The sequence below is a fragment of the Meriones unguiculatus genome, chromosome 19 (genome assembly GCF_030254825.1).
Source record: "Meriones unguiculatus strain TT.TT164.6M chromosome 19, Bangor_MerUng_6.1, whole genome shotgun sequence".
Classification (NCBI taxonomy): Eukaryota; Metazoa; Chordata; class Mammalia; order Rodentia; family Muridae; genus Meriones; species Meriones unguiculatus.
In genome coordinates this window covers 70,343,883-70,365,239 of record NC_083366.1, presented here as the reverse complement: position 1 = coordinate 70,365,239, position 21,357 = coordinate 70,343,883, and the positions used below count along the sequence as shown (strand labels likewise).

Here is a 21,357-nt window from a genome sequence, read left to right as displayed (position 1 = left end):
TCTGTTCTGGTCTATTACATAAAAAGCATGCTTAGAACAGAGCTGATAAATGGCAGGCATGCAATAAAGACTTACTAAGTTATTTTTAAAAGTAAATTCAAAAGCAATCGATGTCTATCAAATATCTATTCAATTTAATTTCTAATTCTACAAAAGAACGGTCATTATAGAGGTAATTATTATATTGCATCAAAAACTGAACCTGCAAGTCAAACCTTAAATATATCCCCACGGAGTGGTAAATCACACTCGGACTCAGCTACTACTTTCTAAGAATGTATCAGGGAACATCTATATAAAAATAAGTTTGGGGCCAGGGAAATGGTTCAGCAGATCCTTGCTGTAAAGTGGAAGGACCTGACGAACTGGGATCCCTAGAACCCAATAAACCTTGATGCAGTAGCGCACAGCCATACTCTCAGGATTGCTATGGCAAGACTGAATGCAGAGATAAGAGACCCTGGAGGCTTGCGTCAGTTAGCCCAGTGTATAAAGCAGCATATGCGAGACCCCATCTCAAACAGAGCAGGAGGCAAGGATGTGAGGACACACACATATTCATACACACACATTTTTTTCTTTTTTAAATGGAGTGGGGAGAAAGGGAGATTGGGAAGGCAGAACATTACAAAAAACGAAAGTGTGCCAAACTCAAAACAACATCCATACACAATTGTTTCTTTTATTGTAACACAGTGACAAGAATGTCCTTCTCCTGAGATACTGTCATGGCAGAACACAGTGGCCACCACATCTGATTATAGGGAGTAAAATGGAAGGGCTGAGGAGCAGGAAGAAGGATTTATCTGAACACACAAAATCCCCCTACAAACAAATAAGTATTTTGCAAAGGAGAATGAATGAACATACTTTCTTCTCAATGTGTTTCTTAGCTACTTCACCTTTACTCAGCCAAATAACCTAATTCTCAACCAAAACATGGACTTTCACAAAGATTCTCAACACAACAGTAATTTCTTATATTAGAAAATCTTAATACTACTCACAGACTTCCTAATATCTTTTGAAGACAAATCAATCAGCTTCTTATTCATGGACCATTCTTCATCAGATTCCATTATGGCTTTCTAAGAAACAAGTAATTGAACAACAACAATAAAAAAAAAAAATCAATAGAACAGCAAACACAAAGAAACTGTTTTTTTTTTTTTTGTTTTGTCTTTTTAGTTAATGCAGGGTACGGTGCACATTACAGACTATGGTTAAGAATGGGTGAAAGCCTTAATAGAAGACCTAAAACTAGAACTACTGAACTTTTTGAAGCCTGACATTTACGCAGAGACAGTATTCTTTTTACTCATTTTTCATGAATGGTAACCAGCTCAGCTTCGTGTGACAAAAAGTGATCTTAGAGAAGATCTGTGAATATTCAATTTCACAAATTTCTTTTTTATTCATAGAAATCTACTCACATAAATCCATTTAATTTTACTATTCTTCCAAACATCAGAAGAGTGAATATGATTTGTGCCTACCAAAAGTGATTTCATCCCATACAACAAGTAAAGAAAAATTACTCTCAAAACTAAAGTTTATGTTTTAAAAGCATGGATTAAAAAATAAATGGAATTTTAAGATTTTCTAAGTAGTAGAGGTATTATTTACAAAATCTTTTTTAGTGGTTACAATTAATGAAATACATTTTAATGTGAAATTAACATTAAGCAAAATCACACATATTCATATATATCATATAGGCTGTTATTTCCTATTTACACTTGAATGAGTTCATTTTTATAGAGTTATGACTTGGAAGTGCTTCATGGTAAAACACTGACTTCACTAAAAAAAAAACAACTAAAATAAGACAGTATTTTATAGCTCACTTATACTTTTATTGTTTGTTTTGTTTTTTTGAGACAGAGCTTCTCTGGGTAGCTTGGGCTGCCCAGGACTCGCTTTGCAGACCAGGCCTTGAACTCACGGAGAACTGCCTGCCTCGGCCTCCCGAGGGCTGGACTCACTTGCGTGTCGCCGCGCCAGGTTGCTTATTGACTTCTGAGCCTCCTTAAATAAGAGCTCAGCATTCTTTACACAGAAATGCACTTTGAATAGTTTATGCGTTACCGCACTTTTTATGTAAAACTTGGCATGGATATATTACTACAAATACATCCCCCCAAAGTGAATACATAAACAAGAATCTACACAAAAGCGGCTTTTCAATACCTTGAAATAGATGGGAGCCATATCACCCACTTCCTTTGGGAGAGGGATACACTCATAAACCATGTGGTACCGTTTCTTCATGCCCATATGAGTCTCTAAAAAGACACAATCCAATCCTTTATCTTCAAACATCTTTACCAATGATTTCCGAAACATCTAGAGAAAGGGGGAAAAAAGCCAAAGCCATATATTCAAGAACTCCACATTTGCAAAAGTTTGTGTCTCAAAAACTCTGGGTTAGATGGGATAACTTGAGATGATCAACTGCATTAACGAAAAAAAAATTCTGTGAGCGCAACATAAAAAAATAATACTATACCATTTGCATCTTTCTCATTTGCAATTTATAGTTATTCAAGTATGTTTTGATGGAATTATCTTTACATTTTCTGCCAAACCATAAGATCCAAGGTTAAATCCAGTGTTATTAGTAATAGTATATAAAAACAAAATGACTGAAAAAGAACTGCATTTTCAAACAATATTTTGTGTTAGGTCAAATCACTTTTCAAAACATATCTAATAAATGGATGCATAAATAGAGGGATAGTCACCAGAGCATAACTGATTTGAGTGTCACACAAATTTGGAAGTAAAAGAAAAACAAAACAAAACTGTGCTATTTCAGTCTCACTGGTATAAACATCTCTGCACTCACTTTTCAGCCCTGTGTAATGTCTAATGTTCTCCTTCCTTTCCCAAGAAGAACTATAATGCCATTACATTCATGAGCTCACTGTCGAGTGGACTGTTTTACTCACCTGAAAGCTTTTCACCACATATCTTAATTTCCCACAGAAATATACAACATACACACAAGATTCATGTAAGTGAATGCTTTTTGCACTCTATTTTATCCCATTAAATCAGTTTTTCATAAAATTTTAAAAGCATGTCAGAAGAGTCCTATAATAGTACCTTTTACATCAAAATTAATTTGTCTGCGTTCTTAGTTATGTTTGGCCTTTGAAACAACATAACTGACCCATGAGCTCTGGGAGTACCAACTTTAAAAAGCACAGAAATAGAAAACACTTCGTAAAACGCAAGCAACTATGTCCTCTTTTGGAATCTTTACCCGTAGTCTGCGAAATCAAGTATGTACTGTCCTCTCTTCTGAAGTCTTGCAATTCCACATTTTTCACCTGGGTGCTAGGTGACCTCTACAAGTAACAGCACTTGAAATAAGAATGTCCTTTCCTTCTGAAGCATTGTAAGGTTTTGAAATAGCTCAGCAACAATTTAACCCATTCTGTGGCTCTCAGTCTGTTAGAGCATCAGCCAGAAACTGTGTCCTGACTCACAGAACTGACTTCAGAGCCAAGAAGGGCGTGACATGCTAAGAAGTGCACACGGGTATGCTATGAAGGGGACAGATAAAACAGAAGCTGACACGGGAGCACAATCACCATGGCAACAGGCGCAAGAGTGGGCTGCCCGCCTGGACACCTGACTCCACATCTTTTCATTCTCAGAAACTTTCTTTTTTGGCTACAATTTAATAAAAATGAAAATCTCAGGCTGCAAAGAGCACGAATTAGAAACCCAACTGTCTTTTTTAGTTTTTATTTTATTATACTTTACAGTTTATTCACTTTGTATCCTGAATGTAGACCCCTCCCTTTTCTCCTCTCAGTCCTATCCTCCTTCCCTCTTCCCCCCATTCCCTTCCCCTAGTCCACTGAAAAGGGGGAGTCTTCCCTCCCTACTATCTTACCCTAGCCTATCAAGTGTCATTAGCCCCTGGATCCTCTTCCTCTGTGGCCTGGTAAAGACACCCACCAGGAGGAAGTGATCAAAGACCAGGCAACTGAGTTCATGTCAGAGACTGCCCCTGCTCCCCATCTTACAAGACTCACTTGGAGACTGAGCTGCCTATTGGCTAAATCTAGGTCCTCTCCATGCATGGTCCTCAGTCTCTGCAACACCCACAGGCCCAGATTTTTTTGGCTTTGTTGGTCTCCTTGTGGCACTTCCATCCCCTCTGAGCCCTTCTATCCTTCTCTTCTTCCATAAGACTCCCTACACTCTGCCCAAAATTGGGGTGTCAGTCTCTGCATCTGCTTCGATCCCCTGCTGGGTGGAGTCTTTCAGAGGACATCTGTTGTGGGCTCCTGTCCTGCTCCTTCTCTTCAGCCACTTCCAGGGTCCATTCTCTCTACCTTTCTGAAGAAGAATTATGCATCTTTCTAGGGTCCTCTGTGTTCTTTAGCTTCTTTAGGTCTGCGTAGTATGATTATCCTCCGTTATATGCCTAATATCCATTTATAAGTGAGTATATACCATACATGTCTTTCTGGTTTTGGGTTACCTCACTTAGGATGATCATTTCTAGTTCCATCCATTTGCCTGCAAATTTCATGATTTCCTTGTTTTTAATAGCTAAGTAGTATTCCATTGTGTAAAAGTACCACAAATTTCTGTATCCATTCTTTCATTAAGGGATATCTAGGTTGTTTCCAGATTCTGTCTGTTATGAATAAAGCTGCTATGAGTATAGCTGAGCAAATGTCCCTGTTGTATGGTGGTGCATATTTTGGGTATATGTCCAGGAGTGGTATAGCTGGGTCTTGAGGTAGCAGTATTCCTAATTTATTAAGTTACTCCTATTGATCCATGAGCATGGGAGATCTTTCTATATTCTGACATCTTCTTGAAATTTCTTCAGAGACTTGAAGTTTTTGTCACACAACTTTTTCACTTGCTTGGTTAGATGTAAGTTACAGCAAGATACTTTATGGTTTTTTGTGGCTATTGTGAAGGGTGTTGTTTCCTTAATTTCTTTCTCAGCCCATTTTTCTTTTGTGTACAGGAGGACTACTGAGTTGTTTGTTGTTTCTTGAGTTAATTTGTATCCAGCCACTTTGCTGAAGGTGTATAGCAGCTGAAGGAGTTCTCTGGTAGCATTTTTGGGGTCACTCATGTATACTATCATATCATCTGCGAATAGTGATACTTTGACTTCTTCCTTTCAGATTTGTATCCTGTTGTTCTCCTTTATTTGTCTTATTGCTTAGCTAGGACTTCAAGTACTACAGTGAAGAGATACGGAGAGTGAGCAGCCTTGCCTTGTCTCTGATTTCAGTGGGATTGATTTACATTTCTCTCCGTTTAGTCTGATGTTGGCTGTAGGCTTGCTATATCTTATCTTTACTATGTTTAGGTATGTGCCTTGTATCCCTGATCTCTCCAAGATTTTAAACATGAACAGGTGTTGGATTTTTGTCAAAAGCTTTTTTGACATCTAAGGAGGTAATCATGGGGTTTTGTGTGTGTGTGTAGGTTTTTTTTAATTCTCAGTTTGTTTACAAGGTGGATTACCTGAAGGATTTTCCTATGTTGAACCACGCTGGCACACCTGGAATGAAGCTGACTTGGTCATGGTGGGTGGTATCTTTGATGTGTTCTTCAATTTGGTTTGTGAGTATTTTACTGAGCATTTTTGCATCAACATTTATAAGGGAAATTAGTCTGAAATATTCTTTCTTTGTTGGGACTTTGTATAGTCTGGGTATCAAGGTGACCGTGGCCTCATAGAATGAGTTTGGTAATGTTCTTTCTTTTCTATTTTGTGGAACAATTTGAAGAATATTGGTATTAGTATTGGTATCTAGTAGAATTCTGCATGGAAACCATCTGGCCCTGGGTTTTTGTATGGATGGGAGAATTATGATGACAGCTTCTATTTCCTTAGGGGATATAGACTATTGATTTACCTGATCTTGATTCAACATTGGTAAGTGGAATCTATCAAGAACATTGTCCATTTTATTTAGATTTTCAAATTTTGTGGCAGATAGGCTTTTGAAGATAGACCTAATGATTCTTTGGATTTCCTCAGGGTCTGTCGTTATGTCCTCCTTTTCATTTCTGATTTTGTTGATTTGGATAGTGTCTCTCTGCCTTTTAGTTAGTTTAGCTAAGGGTTTATCTATCTTATTTTCTCAAAGAACCAGCTCTGGGTTTCATGGATTCTCTGAATTGTTTTGTATCTAATTGATTGATTTCAGCCCTGAGTTTGATTCTTTCCAGCTGTCCACTCCTCCTGGGTGTATCTGGTTCTTTTTTTTCTAGGGCTTTCAGGTGTACTGTTAAGCTGCTTGTATGAGATGTCTCAGATTTCTTTTTGAAGGCACTTAGTGCTATGAACTTTCCTCTTAGCAGCAATTTTGTTGTGTCCTATACGTTTAAGTGCCTTCGTTTTCACTGAATTCTAGGAAGTCTTTAATTTCCTTATTTCTTCCCTGACTCAGTTGTTGCTGAATAGAGGATGGTTTAGTTTCCGCATTGTATATGCTTTTTGTTATTTCTGTAATTGCTGAGGTCCAGCTTTAGACCATGGCTGTCTGACAGGATACAGGGATTATTTCAATCTTCTTGTATCTATTGAAGTTTTGTGCCTGACTATATGGTCAATTTTGGAGAAGGTTCTCTGGGGCTGGGAAGAAGGTATATTCTTTTGTGTTTGGGTGAAAAGTTCTGTAGTTATCTATTAGGTCCATTTGATCCATGACCTCTGTAAGCTTCATTATTTTACTATTTAGCTTCTGTCCTTTGGTGAAAGTGGGGTGCTGAAGCCTCCCACTATTAATGTCTTAGGATTGATGTGTGGTTTCAGTTTTATTAATGTTTCTTTTACAAATGCAGGTGTCCTCGTATTTGAGGCATAGATGATGTCCTCATGGTGGATTTGTTCTTTTTTTTTTTTTTATGAGAATGGCGTGTTGTTTCCCATTTCTTCTGATTAACTTTGGTTGAAAGTCTATTTTATTAGATATTAGGATGGCTCCTTCAACTTGCTTCCTGGTTCCATTTGCTTGTAAAACCTTTTCCAGCCCTTTACTCTGAGGCAGTGTCTTTTTGCTGAGGTATGTTTCCTGAATGCAGCACAATGTTGGTTCCTGTTTCCGCAACCATTCTGTTAGTCTGTGTCCTTTTTATTGGAGACCAATTGTCTTTTTTAAAGTAATTATTTTCAAAGTTTGTTTAATAAACAAAAGATTTCAAAATAGGAGAATGTGACAAAAATAAAAATAATGAGATAGAAATATGATGATCTAGACACCTACACATTGTCAAGTAAAAATATCAAACCTGTTTGAATTTATCATAATAATTTGCAAAGCAAGTCTTGTAGACACTGAGTACTGAAGTACTGACCTGAATCTCCTCCCAGATATCTTCATCCAATACAGTGGCTGCTTGGTGATGCTGCAGAGGAACGATGAGGCAGTGGCCCTCAGTGAGAGACCGACAATTGGGCAAACACAAGTAAACCTAGAGAAGAATTCCAATGGTGATGTGTTATTATTTGGTCTTAGCTGTAACAGCTGAGACTACAGTAGTGAAATCATGGTACTTATTATGGCACACTTGTTTATAAAAACTATTTCTATTTTAAATACTCTCAAAGATAGCTTTTACATTTAAAACATCGTGGAAATAGCTTCTAAAAAACTAGAAATTCAGAACACAAGTCTCAGTTTTCATGAAAGACATTAAAAACTAAGACTTCCCAAGAAAGAACAAGAACAAATGCCACTTGATCTTTTACCTGAAGTAACTATATATTTACAAATGCTGAAAAAAACATACTGTTTTGAAAAATAAAAAGACAATGTAAACCTTATGAATGGAAGTTCCTGATGAGCTGCATCTTGTGCTATTTAGAGCTAATGAACTGGCCAGAGCTCCAGTTGTTATAGAGTCTAACATGCTGCAAATCCAGAGCCAAGTTACCCTGACCACCTTTAACCTTTTGCCCCCTTAAAAGCCATTTACTTCTCCCCTTTTTGTGTAACACTCCCGTGACCAATATGTAAAACTTCCAGAATATACAACAAAGCACTAACTTCTACCAATCAAAAGCTAGGAAGCCTCAGAATGATGAGATTTCCCAGCTGTTACATAACAACTTGCCTACCTGGTGTTTTCAATAATACATACAAAGGGTCGTGATTTTTTTTTCCTTTCTTTTTCCTTATTCTGTTATTCTAAGAGCATCAGTGAATTTTTAAGACACTGGAACATGGAACTTGGGGTGACCTAAACTGAAGTTCCTGGACCATGGTCATTCATACTTAGCTCTTACTCCTTTGTGAGGAGAGTTGTTTTCTTTTTGTTTAAATTATGTGTATCAATAAGGCAATTTCTCTCATTATGGGAGAAAACTGAGTTAACCGAGCTGAGGGAAAGAAAACAAGACCAGGATAGCTGTACCTCTCTGGTAAAAATCTGTTTCTTTACATATATGATTACCTATAACCTGAAGTTATTTATCTATTATATAGAAGGAGATATGAATAAGTAGTATATGAACGATGAGAAATATAATAAATGATGAGAAATAAAATATTATATAATAAATATAATAAATGTTCCCCAAACTATTAGTCCCTGAAGCTAGAACTCATTCATTCAGCCTCAGTCATCCATTCTCACAAATCTGTCCCAGTGGTTTTTACTTTATAAACAAATAAATCAACATACAAACAACAGCCACAACCATGCACACACAACAAACACAAAAACCAAGGTTTCTCTGTGTAGCCGTAGCTGTCCTGGAGCTCTCTCTGTAGACTCTCAGTTCACTCAGGAACTGAGAGATTTGTCTGCCTCTGCCTCCCAAGTAATGGGATCAAAGGAGCGCCACCCAGCCATCTTGGCTCTTTCTCTTCCCTGCCAAAGCTTCTCATTCACTGGTGCCTCAGAGACGACTTATAGGAAATCTTTCCAATATAAGGCCCACCATCATTTTATCCCTCACTTTATGACAATAGCCATTTGAATCAGGGTAATTATCAAACTGTTTATTTTATTACATTTCAATAGAAGAACACTTGCCTAGGTGGAGCCCTAGATTCAAATCCCAATATTGTGCTCTAAAAACAAAAACAAAAAACCCTTTAAATGAACTAAAATAAAAATTTTTTCAATTTTCCTGATTCTTTACTTTTTCATGACAATTAAAATTTGGCACCTACCACATCCACAAACTAATATATACAATGTAAAAAACAGTCACCAACACACCATATTTATTGAAATAAGTGACACTGATATGTTACCGGATATTTGGTTATTATACAGAGAAAAGCTAATTGTTAGCAAAATATAAAGCCTAAATAGATACTGCATTTGTCAGATAGAGTTAGATGTGTCCTGAAGAGATAGTTTGGGTGTGCCACTAAAAGCCTTCATAGATAAGGGTGCTAAAGAATAGAAAGTTCCTGCCTATCTTAGGCCAAGTTGCTTATGAGAGGTCTTGTGATCTTTGCTCCATGACCCAAGGCATGGTCAGCTGGGTGGCCTGGAGCTACCCCAAGTAAACATTAAATGGTTTAGCCCCTTCTGACTTGGCTTGGAGCTCCACACCATAACAGTGACATGCTCAGCCTGCCAAGGGTATAGGGGAGGGGCCAGAACTTCTTTGATAAGCAACTGGACCTTTGATAGAGCTCTCTTTAGGCTTGCAGGAATAATAAATCAGCAGCTGGCAAGTATCAGGTAAAACTAAGGAACTAGCAGTTTGGTTGTCAATCAGGCTTGTAAATGGATATTTTGTATATCATTCAGAAAATAAAGTTACCTTGCTGAGCCAGCAAGTTTTTACCTCTTGAGGCTCCCATGTCTTTATTGCTATAAGTATTAGATACTTTAAATGATTACAGTGATACAATATGAAGATGAGATGCTTGGAATACAATGGTGAGCAAAGGTTCTCTCTACATTCATGAGGAATGACCGAACCAACAAGACAATGTAACTTTAATAAAGTTTTCAAACTGTGACACAGTCTATAAGAAATCAAAGACATGCTATGAGGAAGTAAATTAAAAAAAAAAAAAAAAAAAGGAAGCTGCTTTGGATTAAGACACTGACGGGAGATTTTACCACTGAAACCAATTCAAACATTAGGTCATAAAGCTCAAAAACGGCAGAGCCAGAACCTGATTCTAAATAGAACAGAATCATATACAGCATGGGCTGAAACAATGAAACACTGATGCTATCAAAAACCCTAAGAGCTATGTTAACTTAGACAGCAAAAGTATCTGAAGAAAGAGCTTATCTGAATATATGAAGTGACTTTACCTTGTCTGTGTTTTGTTTCTTACCTTCACACCAATTGCAACAATAAGGTGCTTAGGGAACTGGGTGCTGTCAAAACAGTACAAACACTTTGCCATTTGTGCAGCAAGACTCTGGTGCTCAGCTACTGCTCTTCTCCTCTGGTTCTCTTCCTCTTTACCAAGATGTTCCTTCTCAGCTGCTTTGGAGACAAACATGTCATCCAAAGTATAATAGTCTCCATCTGATTTTCCCATAAACTGAAAAACCCAAATAATAACAGTGGGTGATAGAGTCAGGAGTTAATATTTTATTCAATAGTGGCATCCTAAAGTCTTATCTGTAAGTAATATGACACAGCTTATAGTTTTTTAAATGGTTAAAATTAAGCTTGAGCTAAAAAAAAGAAAGAAAAAGAATATCAATCTATGTATCATTCCTGAGGCCACCATCAACTTCATCACAGCTAAAGACACTGACTCTTTTCTAAGTACAAATTCATGTTTTGTACTATAATATGGAAACCATTATTTGTGCACTTGAGCTGAAAGGAAGCCAAAATGCAGAGGTTAAGCTACTTGAAAACACAGGACATACAAATATAAAAAGTAATTATTGCTCCACTTGATCTCTACTCCTCTGACACTCTTTCCAATATATGGACAAACAGAAAAAAAAAACCCACCATATTTTATGTCTCTGCTTAACATCCTTAAAGAGTTCTATATAAGGACAAATACAAACTCTGCTATAGCCTAGAAAATACTAGATACAAAAAGCTGTAGCAATTGGAAGCTTGATTCCACAGTCAAAATAAACACTGTAAAATTCCATCTCCTCCCTATTTAACCCTGAGCTTGCTATTTACTCACTGTGCGCTCTCTCAGTTCCATATTTTATAATGATCACAAGGATACTGTCTGTCTTCTGGGGTGATCCTCACAACACATGGCTAACATAAGCCAAAGGCTCAGCCTCAAAAGGGACCACTGTCATAATCAAGAATCAGCGACTTCTCCTAACACATCTGGCCACACCTACTCACTCTCTATGTCCTGGCAAGCGGGTGTTAACTCTCCAAGTCACTGCTCCTTCCAGCTTGCACAGGACCTATGACCAGGTCTCTCTGTGCTGCCATCCTTCAGCTGTAGCTTTAGATTCAGCTGAAATTTCAGGAAGAAATTTCAATTACCCGTGTCCCACCAAAGTATTCCCATCGGTCTCAGAAAGACAGCACTGTGTTCAGTGTTTGTAGGCTTGTTTTTCCTTTTTGACTACATTATCTTCTGCTCAATCTATCCATACCTCCCTGATACTTTAAAAACAAAACAAAACAAAAACCCATCAAATAGAAAGCAATACAAGATACTTTTATCTTAGCAGACCTTTAAAACAATTTAAAGATGGAGTAGCTCTACTTAAGTAAAAGGATATTTTTAATCAAGGATTGTGAAATAAAGAATGCTCCTGCTTTAATTCTAGCACATGGAAGGCAGAAGCAGGTGGGTCTCTATGAGTTCAAGGTTATCCTGGTCAACATAGTGCATTTCAAGCCAATAAGGGCTACCTAGTGAGACCTTGTCTCTAAAACCAAAAAGAAAAAAAAAAAAAAGAAAGAAATCCACTTCAAAATCCAGCATTCCTAAATTTATGTGCCTACTAACATAATTTCAAAATACATAATGCAAAAACTCAATGGTACTGCAGGAGAAATATAATCCACAATTCAGGGATTTAATCATCACTTTATAATTACTAGAATAAGAAGAGAGCCGAGAGAAACACTGAAGACTTCGGTACAGAGCCAGTGTGATCTAATTAACACCGAGAGAGGCCAGACAGTGAAGCTTTTCCAAGTGCAGAGTACTCACATAGACAGACGACACTGTGAGCTACAAGGAAACACCAGCCACTTTAAAGAGCTTAGAAGGTAACAAGAATGTCTTTGGAACAACTGCCAAGTTCCAAGACCACATGGAACACATTTTTTGTTGGTTTTAATGGAGGTTCATTATGTAGCTCACACTGGCCTTGAACTCTTGATCCTTTGGTCTGAGCCTTGTGATTGCTCAGATTATAGGTGTGGTCCACCATGTGCAGCCACATTGTCTGGCAACTGAGCTGAAGGGGCCTGGCACATAAATAACATTCTCTCCTTAAGAACCCAATCTCTAAAGTATGGGTCATTAACATACTGTAAATACATTCTATAAAACAAGAGATAGAAGAAAACAAAATTTTTTCAAGAATAAATAAACCAAACAGTGTGAAGGTATTTAATGGGGATTTATTTTATCTACAGTATGCAACACAGTACATGCTTCCATTTATAAAATCATGGCCCTATTAAACATAGCACAATGTTCCTATATCATTAAAGGAGATGTTTATGTTCTGCATATGAAAGACAGCACTTCCATATTTTATAAGTTATCCAGATGCTGCCAATCTTCTCTTGTTTATAGTGTCTGAACTGATTCTGGTATAGACTTGCCAACTAAGTGAGAATGATACCTAAACAGAACTGAAACACGGTTCCGTTTACCTGAGAGCAGCATAAACGGCCTCCTGCACATCAACTGTCTGGACTTCGTCCACTACCTTTTCTGTGGGGTATGCTCAAATGTTCTCAGCTTATCAGTCATATATAATTCTTCTGTCATATCTGATGTCAATAAAAAGTCCTTTAACAGACAGGAAATATTTTATACTTAAGGAAATCGTACAAAATTCCAAGATGGTGGCACACTATGTTCCTGGCGTCTGACAAGCACCGAGAAGGAAAATGGACGTAAGGCCCCACCTTAATGCAGAGCCGTTTTCAAGAGCTAACTGCCAGCACGAAAAAACAAGTTGTCTTCTCCAATGGAGTCTCACTGAAAGGAGGCCCCAATGCCCAATAGTAGATGGCCAACACAGAAACCACTCAATGCAAGTTTGGAGACATTCTGTCTCATAGTGCCTTATTTTGCATCTTTAACATTGCTGGTCTTTCTGCTTGTATATTATGGTTTTGAATTTTGTGTTTTGATTGTGTTTCTCATGCTTTTTCTTTGTTGTTGTTTTTTCCTGTTTGTTTTGTTTTATTCTGGTTTGTTTTTTTAATTTGTCTGTTTTCTAGAAAGAGAGAACATGGAGTTGGGTGGATGGGGAGGTGGGAAGAGCTGGGAAAAGATGAAGGAGAACTGTTCTCAAAACATATTATATGAAAAAAATTATTTTCACTTAAAATATTGGAAAAGTCACACAATATCTGCCCTAATCTTTTCCTGATGTACCATGTAAAAAGGTTCAATTTAATGAAATAAACTAAGATTAGAGACAACCAGATCTCTTTAATATGTATGATCAGACCGACAAATCATTTTTTCAGAATGCAAAGGTTTGCTGAGAGTCTCTTACCTTAGATGCCATTCTCATGAAAAGTCTGTTTTGATTGGTATCTGTTCCCATCTTCTCATTCTTGACTAAATCTTTGAGACACAGATGGTCATCATCAGGAAAGTATCGGATCCTTTCTTTACCCTCATGGGTTGAAACCTACAGCAAAGTGAACTAATGAAGTTTTTGCAGATGCTTTGAATGGATAGTCCATAAATCTAATAATCAATGTACACAATCCCACCAGGTATCACAATTGTTACTTCCATGTGAAACAAATTCACAATTCTTCCCTTTTCCTGGCTTCTCTCCCAGGAGGAAGTATCACACTAGTTGATTGCCAAGTTTGAAGAAAGATCACAACTGTCCTTTCCTCTCTCTCCTCTGCTTTTCTTGTAGTTAAAATTCCTTACTGTTATGTTGTGCAGGAAATTCAACTGGCCTGCCCTTAGGAACCTTTAGGGTCCTGACAACATCCTATGTCAGGACCTGAATCATCTGGGCCAGGTACTTCAGGTAAACCAGTCTGCCACTCTCTTTCCCTCTCCCCTCCTGCTTTCTTGCTCTCCTCTCTGCTCTCTCCCCTTTCTCTGTCAGGGTGGCCCCTCCCCCACCATCTCTCTCTCCTTCCCTCTCTCTTCCTACCTCCGAGCAAAAAACTCTTCCATATAAGATCTATTGTGTGCATGTGGCATCATTTTTAAAATACTAACACTCAGTGCTATGGAAGGAACACTGCCAGTATTCAAATAGGAAATAAGTATACAATAAACAGAGATGAAGGACCACTGCTACAGGCCTAATGCTTGCATCCCTCCCTCAACTCACTCGGTGTCACAGTCCCAATATGATGGCACCAGGAGTCAGGACTTTGGAGAGGAAATCAGGATGATCACAGGTGGAGCCACCATGAATAAGATTAGTATCCTATCAAGACTTGACAGCACCTGTTCTGTCTCTGCTCTGTACTATGTGAGAATAAAATAAGAATGCTTCAATGTAAACCCAGATGTAACCTACCAGGGCCTTCATTTGGACTTCCCAGCTTCCAACACTGCAAGAATTCATTTGTTAGCCAGGCCACCAATCTGACATATTGTTCTGGTAGCCAGCCTGATAAAATAGTCACAATAATTTTGCAAAATTTTTTTTTTTTTTTGTCAACCTGAAACTCATTTGCTATGAGTTCCCTGGCCTACATACTTAATATCTGGCCTGTGCTCAAAATGCAAATCCCAGCCCTGAATGACTGTTTGACTTTAATCATTTATTTAGATTGTTCAGCAATATGCAATTCAAAATGGCATCTGACTGTGTTTATGGACTCCTAGTCAGTTTTGCCATTTTATATATGCAAACTTCTATTTTTCTCTACATCTCCCAGCTTCCCCAGTCCTCCCATTACATTAGAAGTTTTGATCTCATTTCTAATTATTCAAAAAAATCAATTAGTAGCTATAGCAGGATAGGCACACAACAGGCAAAAAGTATTTGACATAAAATTCCCTAACGAACAATTATTTGTCTATTTAATTTTCATACATGATCTTCAAATTTAAAATGAAAACGTAACTTGGGGGAAATGAATGTGTTGTTTTTACCACCTCCCCAAATATTCAACATAGTGCTGAAAACTAATTGCCACCGATGAAAGATAGAAAAGAAATGGGGTGCTTAAAAACTCATAGGGCCTACATAATTAACTAAGACGGTGCTGTGTGAGAACACACTATTTTCAAGCCTCAAATTAGGTGTCAACAGGGCCAAGCTTTTCTATGTGCAAAATGGTAAACATGCAAAAGAAACTGAACACAACATCAAAGAAATATACATTAAACACTGTGGTAAGCCTTTCATGTTTAGACACAGAAAAAGACACAATTGAATTGTTTGCCATTTGTAAAAGGTAAAAAGACACAACTAAGAATAAAAGTGATACATTTTTACTTTCCAATGTTTTCATTTCAAAAAATTTCTAGTCTGATAAAAAAGAAACTCCAAAGAAAAAAACAGAATTGTGAATTAGTAAATGAAAGCAAATGCTAACATACCCTTTGTCTGTTCGTTCTTTTTGCTTTCAGATCCAGGGTTTCTTTCGGGGTGTTCATAGGCCATATTCTTCCAGACTCATCTGTTTTCATAAGGATCACTTCTTGTTCATCTTCATGCTATGGAAAGGTTTAGTTAGTATTTGAAATGCTAAAACGATGGCAAATTTCTACACTTAACATCACAGAAAAGATTCTAGTGACGATGCAGAACTATGTGTAACTTTAAGTCTCTTGGATTTTTATCACCCACTACAAAGTGACCATAACAGAAGACAAGAGGGAAAGAGACCATATTTTACTAATTTAACTATTAAGGCAACCTTCAAATACTTACTGTTACTGATTTTAATGGGACACATTGGGAGTTAAGCCACAGCCCTCATGTCTAATACTAAGCAAACACCCCACCAAGGAGCTATATGCAACCCTCTTATTTACTCTTTAAGGGCAACATGAATTAGAGATGGTGTCCCCCCCTCCTTCCTTCTTTCCTTCCTCCCTTCCTTTTTCTTTTTCCAGAGAAGACATAAGGGTGAAGGAGGGTGGACCTGGAAAGACTAGAGAAGCAAGTGTGACCAAGCTTCGTTACGTAAAATTTCCAAATAATCAATAAAAATATTACATTGGAAAATAAAAGGATGATAAAATAGCAATAGTCTACCGGGACTTGTCTGAGAATACCCATCTCTAATACAGTAGATAGTATACTTAATGGATGTTTCATAAACTTTTAACTTGGATTTGACTATAACAAGGCAACCAATTGACAAAGCAGAGTTTTCAAAGGACCTATTGAAATGATATCAGTGTTTCCTTTGTCTTAACAGTTCAAATACCTTTCGCATGTCTGGTTCTTCAGAAGTTATTACATTTTACATAGCTTAAAGACATTATTGTTACCAAAAAATTGTAGCCAAATATATTCCTGGCATAACATAAGATGAAAGTTTTCTATGATGCAAGCATAATGTCATTAGTAATAATCAATAAGAGCATTAGGTGATATATTTATTAAAGAGCAATTGAAAACAAAGCCAATCAAATTATTTATGTTTCAATTTTCTTCTCAACTTAGAATTTAAGATAAAAATCAATTCTACTTTCATTTAACAACTTCTGTGTTGAAGAAGTAACATACAACCTTATTGGAATTTATTTTTCTGCAAATATTTAATGTCCTAATTTTTCTCCCCTAGTTATTTTATGAGATGTTATATTTTAAACCTTATTTGCTTCCTTGCTAGAAAATATAAAGATGAGCCGGGCATGATGGCACACAACTGTAATCCCGGCACTTGGGGAAGAGGAGGCAAATAGATCTCTGTGAGTTTTTGAGACCAGCCTAGTCTACAAAGTGAGTCCAGGACAACCAAGATTATCCAGAGAAACCTTGTCTCAAAACAAAAACAAACAAACAAAAACAAAAAACAAAGAAAATATAAAGATAGGAAAACAAAATAATATGGCTTCTAACTTCATCATATTGTGAAAACTGCAATTATTAACTGTATAATTACATTCCTTGATTTCAAAGTATTTTATTACGTTTATCACGTTCTCTAGCCTAAGATTCATTTTAATTTTGTGTGTGCGCACACTGGTGTCATGTGTATGCATGCATCTGGAGACCAGAAGATGACCTTGGATGTGGTTCCCTGACCACCTGTTTTTCTATGTTTTTCACACTAGGCTTCTTACTGCCTCAGGATGTACCAGGTTGGCTAGGCTGGCTAGGTAATAAAGCCCAGGAATCTACTTGTCTCCACTGTCTTAACACTGGGATTATCAGGCCTAGTACATGGATTCTGGGGATCCAACTCAAGTACTTTACTGAATGAGCCATTTATCAAGTTCTTCGACATTTTATGCTTTTCTTTCTTTAACTTATTCACTCAATCATCAAATATTGAAGTTACATCAGCACACATTTTCAATACCTATAATTCTAAAAAATAAAGACCCTGACCTGAAAATTATAGTTTTATGTGGGAATTACTCCCATGGATTAATACAATGAAAGCCAGATTCACTTCCTGCTACATCTTAGAACTATCTATTGTATGCTGGAGATTCCAAGATTCATTGATTCCCCAGAAATTCAACCTCACTGGCACTAACATTGCCCCAAAGTCTAACATAACTTACTTGTGCTAGTCTTTACTTACTCTAGAGACTGCATATAGCAGAATGACCTGGTGTGAAATACGTTACTAATGCAATAAACCCTAAGAAACTGAACATGCACAGGCCTTTGACGCCAGCACTCAAATTTTATATTGACTCAATCTAGCTTAAAAATTGAGACATTTTGTAAACATAAATATTCTTGTATTTTTATTTTACATGCATGAATGTTTTGCCTGCACACATGTGCACTACATGTGATACTGGTCCCTGGGTGCTGGGGGTTGGTCTGGTGCTATGTGTTCTGATGCTAATTACTGGCCCAACATCTGGTGCCACCCAGATGAGCACATTCTCTTTCTTTTCTTTTTCTTTTTTAAGCTTTAATTTATTCCAGAAGAAGGCACCAGATCTCAAGACAGATGGTTATGAGCCACCATGTAGTTGACTGGGAATTGAACTCAGCACCTTCGGAAGAACAGGCAGTGTTCTTAACCTCTGAGCCATCTCTCCAGCCCTGAGCACATTCTCATCCACACCTGTCTTTGCTGTGTAAACTGTGCTTTACCTAATTCAAAGTTAATCTGTTAACAATGTAGCCGAAGCCGGTGTGTGACTGGACAGAGAGAACTAGGCAGGGCGTAGGTTCCTGGGCTTGGGTTCTCCAAGGCTGGGAGGTGGAGAGAGAGGAAGTCATCGTGAAGCAGTACAGATCATAAGCACATGGCCATGATGCTGGCCAGATGGAACAGAAGCAGCCCAGGAAAAAACAATTCGGCAAGTAACTTCGGGTGTGTGGCTGGTAAATAGCAAAATAGCTTAGAGGGTTGATATCTGTTCAGTTATGGTGCCTTAAAGCTTTTATAAATCTCAAAGGTCTTTGTTTCAATTACTTGGGAACTAGATAGGGTAGAGACTAGATAGCTTCTCTAGTCAAATAACCATTCAAACATCTACAGAAGCTAGAAGAGGGCACCAGACTCCATGGAACTAAGTTATACAAGTTTGTGAGTAGTCATGTGAATGCAGGGACCCAAACATACAGCAATTAACCACCCAGCCATTTCTACAACCCCATTTCCTATAATCTTATTTCATTTCCCATAATTCATGTGGATATTTTATGACACTATCAGTCCAAGATGAACAACACACACCCACATTTTATACATCTATAAACAACCTGTATGGAAGGCTAGGGGCACTGCACTAAATAATGGAAAGACCAAGAGTCTACAAGGCCTTCAACTTCTGACCCTGTACTTCTTTTTTTGTTCTTCATAAATCTGGTAAATTTACTGTATACTTTACTTCCATTACACAGAGAAAGTTACATTCTTGCTCAACAAGGAAACTAAGAATGTAATTACAGCCAACAGTCAGTTCCCAAGTAATTTTAAGAACTATTAGACTACTTATGATTTTCTGTCTTAACTACCTTTTCCAGGCCAAGACAAAGGTAAATATTTTAAGTGTATATAAGACTTGGTTCACTGTCAAAGATTCCTCAATAAATGGTTCATAAATGGATTAACAGATGAGGGCCTCAAACAGATTGCTATGATTTTACAACTAGCCCACTTCCTCCCATTGGGTGTCTCTAAACCACGTTGTCTTCTTTCATGTCCATAATGCTGCCAGTAAATAGGCCCTGACACCAACTCACTTCATGCACCTACAACAGAAGTCCATCCACAGAGAAAACACAAAAGCCTGGCATGGTAGCACAGATGTTTAATACCAGTGCTTAGGAGGCAAAGACAGGTGGATCTCTGTGAGTTCAAAGCCAGCCTGCTCTCCATAGTGAGTTCCAAGACAACTAGAGCTATATAACAGAGACTTTCAAAAAACTAAAAGGGAAAATAGCAAACCATTATTAACAGCCATGTAATTTACTATTTTTTCTAGAATAAATGCAAACCAACTTTCTACTATAAACAGAAAGCATTTATAAATGCTTTTCATTTCCTAAGAATGTGAAACGCTTCTGAGTTTTAAATTATTCCCAACAATCACAGTTCAAACTGTACAGCTTTCAATTTTGTAAACACTGAAATGAAATACTAAATTATAAACATTTTATGGGGATATTCTTATAAACAAATCTCAAAATGCTTTAGTCTTATCCACTCAGTACCTATAAAAAAGCCTATGGCTGGCAAAAATTGTGAATTCCTATCTTAAGAAGGGAAGGAGTAGGGTGTGGTGGCACACACCTATAATCCCAGCACTCAGGAAGGCAGAGGCAATGCCTCTTTCAATGACTTTGAGGCTAGCCTGATCTACAAAGAGAGTCCAGGACAGGCAAGGCTATACAGAGAAACCCTGTCTTGAAAAGCAAAAACAAAACCAAGGAAAAAAAAAAAAGGAGAAAACAAAATACTTTTTATTAAGTCAACTTTGTGATATAGCTAAGAATGAACATCCCGTACCGGTATCTAAAAATAGCTGTGGGACAGCAAATACTATTCTCCCACAAATGTATTATCAATTTTATAGTAAGAAAGGTAACCACTTGCCAGACACCTCCTTGCCCCAAAAACTGTATCTCCAAGTCTAGTAGTCTGTTTCCAGTCACCCAAGAGGGACTTTCTCACTCCTTCTGGCATAGCATGTATAACTTTCTGATACACACCATCATTTAGACGTTATTGTCCCTTTATTCGTACTCAAATGAAAAGTTCTAGGCAGGTAAGTGGTTTTGTTTCATGCAATACTAAGTAAATCAATAAACCTTAGACAAAATAATTCACCCCATATGAAATGAATATCTAATACAAGTCTCCTACTCTTCAAAAGAAAAAGAATTTAAAGATACTAAGCCATAGAATTTAGAATAAAAGCAGATTTCCTTGGTCCTAGGATGAGGCTTGCATCAGGGAATGCTAGTGAAATTTACACACAGACATCTAGTATTTCAATACCACTGCTGTACTCTAATAATATTAGACTAGATAATATGCATTCACACAAACTCTTACTACTTACCTCTACCCTTGATCTTTTTGCTGATATCTGTGTAGCAGTTTCTTTAAATTTATTTGCCTCTTCAAGTTGGGCTTTAAGATGTTCAGCTAATTCCTTCAAAAGGAAAATAAGAGAGGTAAGCTGGGAGGCTGAATTTTTCATCACAGAATACTTCAAAGTTAGAAAACAGAAAACAGTGAATCAAAAGGCCCTACAGCTAGCAGCTAGCTTCAATAATCAATTCACACTAAATTTTAATGAGCACACCTCAGTTACAAATTGCTGGAGTACTGAGAGCATTTGTTTATGGTTTTAAGGTGAATAGTTTCAAGAAAGCATATTTTGAGAGACTCAAGAAAACAGAAGAAATACAAAGCATCACACATTTCCAATTTCTTAGGTATTACAAACTTCCAATACTAAAAATCTATTCATCATAGGAAGCAATTATAAAAAAATTTATTGTCTTCATTTCTGATGAAAAATTTTCATAAAAACTTTGGATATACTTCACTATTCTCAGGACTTTGTAAACTTATATAAAACATGAAATAAACCACAAAATGATAAATTA

The 21,357-nt window shown here is 37.2% G+C and overlaps 1 protein-coding gene across 5 annotated transcripts in view; it reads right to left on the bottom strand.

Moving 5' to 3' along the window:
* Cwf19l2 (CWF19 like cell cycle control factor 2) overlaps nucleotides 1-21,357 on the bottom strand; it is a 54,793-nt gene that overhangs the window by 10,639 nt on the left and 22,797 nt on the right. For all 5 annotated transcript variants that reach the window (XM_060372493.1, XM_060372494.1, XM_060372496.1 and 2 more), the window contains 7 exons: nucleotides 20,805-20,897; nucleotides 15,693-15,809; nucleotides 13,663-13,800; nucleotides 10,308-10,520; nucleotides 7,351-7,467; nucleotides 2,191-2,346; nucleotides 1,008-1,088 (listed from right to left, as the gene is read on the bottom strand). In XM_060372493.1, the coding sequence (XP_060228476.1) occupies nucleotides 1,008-1,088; nucleotides 2,191-2,346; nucleotides 7,351-7,467; nucleotides 10,308-10,520; nucleotides 13,663-13,800; nucleotides 15,693-15,809; nucleotides 20,805-20,897 (915 nt within the window). The remainder of the gene's footprint in view (nucleotides 1-1,007; nucleotides 1,089-2,190; nucleotides 2,347-7,350; nucleotides 7,468-10,307; nucleotides 10,521-13,662; nucleotides 13,801-15,692; nucleotides 15,810-20,804; nucleotides 20,898-21,357) is intronic.